Source organism: Myotis brandtii, unplaced genomic scaffold (genome assembly GCF_000412655.1).
Source record: "Myotis brandtii unplaced genomic scaffold, ASM41265v1 scaffold953, whole genome shotgun sequence".
Taxonomy (NCBI): Eukaryota; Metazoa; Chordata; class Mammalia; order Chiroptera; family Vespertilionidae; genus Myotis; species Myotis brandtii.
In genome coordinates this window covers 859,145-866,497 of record NW_005371933.1, presented here as the reverse complement: position 1 = coordinate 866,497, position 7,353 = coordinate 859,145, and the positions used below count along the sequence as shown (strand labels likewise).

General features: G+C 40.8%; 1 protein-coding gene across 2 annotated transcripts in view; it reads left to right on the top strand.

The window, feature by feature from the left end:
- Positions 1 to 1,687: 1,687 nt before the first annotated feature.
- SLC30A6 (solute carrier family 30 (zinc transporter), member 6) overlaps positions 1,688 to 7,353 on the top strand; it is a 31,856-nt gene continuing 26,190 nt past the window's right edge. Inside the window, exons 1-3 of one of the 2 annotated variants that reach the window (XM_014533200.1) lie at positions 1,752 to 1,773; positions 1,840 to 2,541; positions 5,976 to 6,062. In XM_014533200.1, coding sequence (XP_014388686.1) covers positions 2,527 to 2,541; positions 5,976 to 6,062 — 102 coding nt within the window. In that variant the 5' untranslated portion in view covers positions 1,752 to 1,773; positions 1,840 to 2,526. Of the gene's footprint in view, positions 1,774 to 1,839; positions 2,542 to 5,975; positions 6,063 to 7,353 lie in introns of both variants that reach the window. The other variant, XM_014533201.1, reaches the window with a different exon arrangement.

Genomic DNA, 7,353 nt, shown 5'->3' with positions numbered 1-7,353 from the left:
TTCCAGGGTTGGGGCAAAGAACATAAAATGGCAGGCACAAGTAGTTTACAGTTGTGAGTATACAAAACAGTTTATTCTTGTATTGTTTATTATTGTATTTTTATATGTATAACTGTAAACCTACTTTTGTTTCCTCCTGTACGTGATGAACCTGGGATATCTTGTGCCAGAAAAGAAGTTCTCACAGACTGGCAAGGATGACCCTGGATGTTGTGACTTGGTTGGAACGTCCCCCCATGCATGCGGGGTTCTGGGTTTGATTTCCAGTCAGGGCACATACTTAGGTTGTGGGTTTGATCCCTGGTGGGCCTGGAGCGGAGGCAACTGATGGATGTTTCTATCTCTCCCCCTCTCCCTCCTTCTCTTTAAAATCAATAAAAACATACCCTTGGGTGAAGATTAAAAAAAAAGATTGGTATGGATGAATCATTGATTGGAATGACTCCCACTGGACAACTCTGAACATCAAAATAAGTAATTATAGTAGTGGGTTATAATCCATCAGGTAAAATAAACCATAAGCCAATGTGGCTATACAAATACTATATAAATTATACATATATACAAGAAGATACATATATAAGAACTAATTGAAAGTGTGATGAAGAATGAGATATTGTCCTAGCCGGTTTGGCTCAGTGGACAGAGCGTTGGCCTGCAGACCAAAGGGTCCCAGGTTCAATTCCAATCAAGGGCACATACCTCGGTTGCAGACTCCTCTCCGGCCAAGGCCCTAGTTGGGGCTGTGCAGGAGGCAATTGATGTTTCTCTCTGTCTGTCTAACATTCTTTCTAAAAATCAATGAAAAAAAATATCCTCCAGTGAGGGTTAAAGAGAGAGAGAGAGAGATACATGGTTGAGAGAGAGAGAGAGAGAGAGAGAGAGAGAGAGAGAGACAGACATGGTTTCAAAGTACATCTCCAGCCCTAGCCAGTTTGGCTCAGTGGGTAGAGCGCCCTCCCGCGGACTGAAGAATCCGGGCTTCGATTCTGTTCAAGAGTATATACCTCGTTTGCATGCTCAATCCCCAGCCCCAGTCGGGGCACGTAGGGAAGGCAACCAAAAGATGTGTCTCTCACACATCTATGTTTCCCTCTCTCTGTCTCTCCCCCTTCCTTCCACTCTCTCTAAACATCAATGGAAAATAGCCTCAGGTGAAGATTAACAACAACAACAAAACATAAGGTTATCATTTAAAAAAAGAAAAAGTACACCTCCACAAAATATTAATTAGAAAGGGAAAGATATTTTTAGTGGAAAAATATAGCAGAGGTCACCTTAATCTAATGGTGAAAATTATCAATGGGCCACATTTCAATAATGGGTTCAATGAGAAAAATGCAGGATCACCTCTGTAGCATTCCCGTCCAAGATGTATAACCTGAATTTACGCCAGGAGCACGCTACAAAATAACTGCCATGTAATTTCCAAAAGCGGCACTATCAAGAAAGTCAAGCAAAACCTTTCCATACCGAAGGGATTAAACAGAATGACAACGGCACGCCACCCGTGGTTGAGACCTAGTTGTTTCGGATCTTAACCCTCCACCCAACTCCTTGAAAGGCTAGGAGTCGCTCTAGCCGGCTCCTCCACCTCTATGGAACGCAAGGGCGGCGGAGAAGAGGGGGTGTGGGAACCGGAAGCCAGGGCACGCAATTCCGTCCCCGCCTCGCTTGCAGCCAATCGGCCTCTGACGCTCCACCCCTTCCGCTCTAGGGAAACTCCAGCTCCCAGAGCGTCTTCCGGCGGGAGCGGGGCCGCTCCTTACCATGGTGAGTTGGCCGGGGGGTGGAGGGTTTCTGTAGGTGTTTCCTCTTACTCTCTCTCTCGTCCTGCAGCCGCCTGGATGCCGCAGCTGCGCGGAGGAGGGGTCGTCGGAGTTGTGCTCGGGCCCCGGGGAGAGGCGGCTGGCTCCCGAAAGATTTTTCCCGGAGCTCTGATTCCTCCGCGCTCCCTCACCTTGTTCCTTTGCCCCCGGTGGCCCCGGGCGGCTCCAGGCCGAGCTTTCAGCTCCTGCCTGTTGATGGCTTCCTCCTGCCGAGATTTCCTTCGTATACAAATAAGTCTTTGCGGGCGCCAGCGCCTGCAGCACAGACTAAAGATCGGAAAGCAAGTGCACAGCAGAAACGACCGTGACAGTGATGTTTACGGCAGGGACGCTAGCAGCGGCATAAGCAGAGGGTGATGAGTAGCGTATCGAGGCCGATACCCACTCTGCAACCGGCCTTGATTGGGTGCCAGGTGGCCTGATTCGGCAGCAGCTGTCAGCAGGCCAGTGAGTGGAGAAAGTCGAGGTGGTAGAGCATCGAATGGCAGCCAGCTTTTTCTGTGATTGTAAACCCCAGAACACCTTGTGGCTTGGGGAATGTGTTAAATCTAAATCTTATTAGGTGGATTTGCCATTCCGTGCTTGTAGAAATCAAGTATGTAGTACTCTGAATCTTATCTAAAGATAAGCCGTTGATTGTGATTTCAGCGTCAAAAGAAGTACAACATATTTTATTTAAAAAGTTATTGGACCCCTTATGGATAGCCTACAGGTGAGAAGGGGACCACATGTCTGTGCCTAAGCCATTGTCACTCATAATTAAATTTCCTTGAATGAATATGGTTGGAAAAATGTTCACATCCTCTATCTTTTGGAAAGTTCCTGTAATCCCTACTTACACACAGAAAGTGGGTAAATAGCCCTAGTTGGTTTGGCTCAGTGGACAGAGCGTCAGCCTGCGGACTGAAGGGTCCCAGGTTCGATTCCAGTCAAGGGCACATGCCCGCGTTGCAAGCTCGATCCCCAGTGGAGGGCATGCAGGAGGCAGCCGATCATGATTCTGTCTCATCATTGATGTTTCTGTCTCTATTTCCCTCTCCCTTGCTCTCTGAAATCAATAAAAGTATATTTTTTAAAAAAAAGAAAGTGGGTAAACGTTTACCTTTTGGCTGACCAAATAGCCTCCAGTTGCACTCTCTTCAAAACATTCACCACTGTGCAGCCAGAGTTAAATTTATAAGATTTGACTATGCCACGCCTTTGCTTAAAGTTCTTCAATTTTTTTCTATAGCCCTCAAGATAAAGTACTGTTTAGCATGACTTGCAAAGCCATCTGTTGTGAAGCGTCTTACTGTTAAACAGCTTCCATTTACTCATTCATACATCTATATTCCAGCCACAGTGAGCTGCTTGCAGATCTGCTGTAGAATTAGGCCTTTGCACCCAATTTGTACTTGCTATTCTACCTGCCAGAATCATTCATCTCCTATCCCCCATCCTTATCGGTATAACCCTTACACGTTAGTTAGTCTCTTTCATGAGCCTTTCTGCCATGGGTCAAGATTCTGGTAGGTGCCTCCTTTATGCTTCCATGATAATGTGGGGCTTTATACCAATAATATCTATAGCCCTTACCAGGCTATGGTAAAATTGGGTATTTACTTGTCTTTCTTACTTTCCAGACTGTAAGTTCTTTAAGAGCAGGACCAATGAATGCACTCCTATTACCAGAGCTTTGTGCAGTGCCTGGTCCTGTTTTATAAAACACTGAATAAATAACTGTGGCACTAAATTTTTATGCTTGAAACAGTAATACAGGGAAATAGAGCATTTAAGGTTTGTTTTTAAAGTTTTTGGGAAGAAATCTTATCAGTCCCCCATTATGTATTATTAAAGACATGCTATGTATGCATAAAGCACAGTGCTATGTTAGAAAATGTAAAGGAAATATAACTCTAGTCATTAGTGAAGTTACTAAAAAAAGGAATTAAAATTGCAAGATGACGAGATGAAGGCTATCCCATGGTTAAGTTCGAAGTAAGCATAAAAAAGACACTGTAGTTTAGAATATCTAGAAAGGCTTCATGTAGGAAGTGAAACATGGCAATTGAGCAATCCTGCCTTACTCTAATACTCTGAATCTATTATACATTACTCTCACTTGATCAGGAAACAGGCCAAGAAGCTTGCTAAGTGTTACAGGGCTGTTAGAGTTTGGGCTAGACAAGTCTTGCCTTTTCACTTGAAAGTGGTATAATCATCATACATGAGGTACAACTGTCGAGTTAGAGTTGTGGATTCCTATTTGGAGCAAGAGATAAAACAAAAGAAACAGGCTAAATAATTGAAAGCTTTAATTTCCACATTTTAAAATTTGGAGTTTATCCTAATAGCGATGGAGAGCCAATATAATTTGGGAGTGACCTGAATGTTAGGATTTTTATTTTATTTTCAATATCAGATTGGCATTAGAAATGGCCCCCTGTGTTTTATTCACTTTCATTGTCTTAAAACTTAAATAATTGAAGGTGGGCTGAAGTTAGAAGATACCCAGTGATAACAGTAGTAAGCAGAATTCTCTTTGGAACCAAAATATCCCACACGTAATTCTTTAAGAACAGAGTATACTGATTAGTATTGATTACCATTCCAAAGGAAAATAGTATATTTTCAACTGAATTGGCTTAGCACTTTAGGGTTATATACTTAAAGTACTTTTTGATTTATTATTTTTTTATTATGGAAAACTTCAAACATACATAAAGTAGAGAAAATATAATGAGTTTTAACCTGATACCCAGTTCCACTGCTTTCCATGGAGCTTCAGTGTTTGAGTCAAATTGGACAACGTTAGTAAGCTAGAAATGTAGTATATTGTTAAGGTGAATATGACCTTTACCATCTAGGAAAGTATTTTGTTAAACCCAGATGTGGCACTTAGCAATAAAATTATGTATGACAATTGAAAATTATGAAAGATTTTTTTTCCCCTAGAGACAATTGCTTTTGATTTTTTCCCCCACAGTTTATCTTTCCAGGGTTTTTGTTTGTATTTAGGGTATTGTCTTCCAATGTGAAAGTTATAGTAAAACTGATAGATTTTTTCCTTCCTAGCTTCTTGGTTTTATGTACTATTAAGAAAAGTCTTCAGCTGGTTTGGCTCAGTGGATAGAGCGTCGGCCTATGGACTGAAGGGTCCCGGGTTCGATTCCACTCGGGGTTCGATACCCAGGTTGCAGGATCGATCCCCAGTAGGGGGTGTACAGGAGGCAGCCGATCGATGATTTTCTCTCATCATTAATTTCTCTCCCTCTCCCTCTCTGAAATAAATAAATAATAAATAAAAAAGAAAAGTCTTCTCCAACTCCAAGATTGTAAAATTATACATTAGTAGTTTCTTCAAATACTCTATAGTTTTGTATTTTAATTTTAAAACAAAAAAATTTTAAATCTAAATAAATTTTGAAAAAGCAAAAAAATAAAACTAAATTAGAGTAAGGGGTATAGTAGGGATCCAGATTTACCTTTTCCTAAACACCATTTATTGATTAACTCATATTTTCTCCCATGATGTTGGGATGCCATAATCATAAGCTAATTTTCCATGTGTGCTTGAACTCTCCTTTATGCTAAGGCTTTCCCACATGGTTTCCTGATCTTGAATAGTTAATCCCACTCTAGTCACCACTCAGTCTCTTCTCTGATTGATAACCCTACTGCCAGGCCCTTTCTCTGCTAGCCCCAAACCATGTGCTAGCAGGAGCCACGGACGTCAAGTACTTTGAATGCCTAAGAAAGAGCCTCAGAGGCTTCACTAAAGTAAGTTTTACCAACCCTTTCATATATAAAGTTTTGATTAGGTAAATTGAAATATTTTCTTTCCAGTAGAGCCATTTAACAAACTTTTTGCTTTTCTGGTTCAAAATTGCCTTATCCAATGAAGTATGGTCTGGAGCTAAAAGGTCTGGCTTTGAATTTCTCATCAGCCATTTACTATCATTGTGCCCTTGGAAAACTTACTAAAATTTTTTTCCACCTCCTGGAATTATTGTGGGAGTTAAATAGATAAATATATGTCCGGTGTCTAGAATAAGTGGCACGTATTGAGCATTCAATAAGTGTTAGTTGTTATTACTATATTACATCACAGAACTATGAAGAATAGGTACTTAAATACTGATTTGTATATTTTTGTTTGTTTTAAAGGGGACAATTCATCTCTTTCGAAAACCACAAAGATCTTTTTTTGGGAAGTTATTACAGGAGTTTGGACTTGTAGCAGCTGACAGAAGGGTAAGTTATTTTTATTCCTTAACCTAATTTTAATATTTGCACAAACATGACATTGAAAAAAAAAGGTAATTTTTAAGGCAAATAGAAATCTCTTAATCCCACCACAACCCGGGCATATGCCCTGACTGGGAATGGAACCATTATCTCCTGTTTCATAGGTCAACATTCAACCACTGAGCCCGCCAGCTGGGCATATCTGCTTAATTTTAATATCTCCAAATAACTGCCTTCTCACTAATTTCTTACAACTCTACTTTCAAATAATCATACGTCTCCTTTCCTTGTAGGGAGTGGAGTAGGACAAAAATGAAAAACACTTCACTTGATCTCTTCTTTTTTTATTTTTAGAATGCCCTTCTTCCTCTAATTAATTCCTAGCTATTTTCAAGGTGTATATCAGGTCCTCTCTCTTTTATGAACTTCCAAACTGTGATAATCTTTCCCCCTTATGTGGTCCTACTGCATATAACTTATTGGGAAATAACTAAGTACTGCCCTTTGGGGAGGGGTGGGTAACTTTATTTTGATATAATTTCAAAGTTACAAAATTAGTATAAGAAATTCCCTTATGCCCTGTACTCAGATTCACAACTGCTTACATTTTTGCTCCATTTGCTCTATCACTGTCTTTATGTACATTTTTTATGGAAACAAAATGATACTTGAGTTTATGTGTCAGAATTTATGTATGTATGTATGTTTGTATTTATGAATTTACTAGAGGCCCAGTGCACAAAATTCGTGCACAGGTAGGGTCCCTAGGCCTGGCCAGCGATCAGGGCTGATGGGGAACTTCCAGCTGCCAGCCAGGGCCTTCCTTCATTCCACGCCGCCCCCTGGTGGTCAGTGCATAGTGAGCTGTCAAACTCCCTGTCGGTCAAACTCCTGAGGGGACAATTTGCACATTAGCCTTTTATTATATAGGATTTTATTTTTGTTAATTTTCACCCGAAGATATTTTTTCCATTGGTTCTTATAGAGAGGGGGGAGAGACACAGAGAGAGAAACATCAATGTGAGAGAGACACATTGATTGGCTATCTCCTGCACTCACCCTGACTGGGGTCAGGGATCGAGCCTGCAACCGAGGTACATGCCCTTGACCAAAATCGAACCTGGCACCCTTTAGTCCACAGTCCTACGTTCTATCCACTGAGTCAAACTGGCTAGGGTTCAGAATTTATTTTTTTCATGAGTAATTCCCCTTTTGGAATTATTCTTTTACATTTATATGTTATAATATATACAACTTGGTTAATGATAATTTTGATAAATTTAGAAAATGTGACACT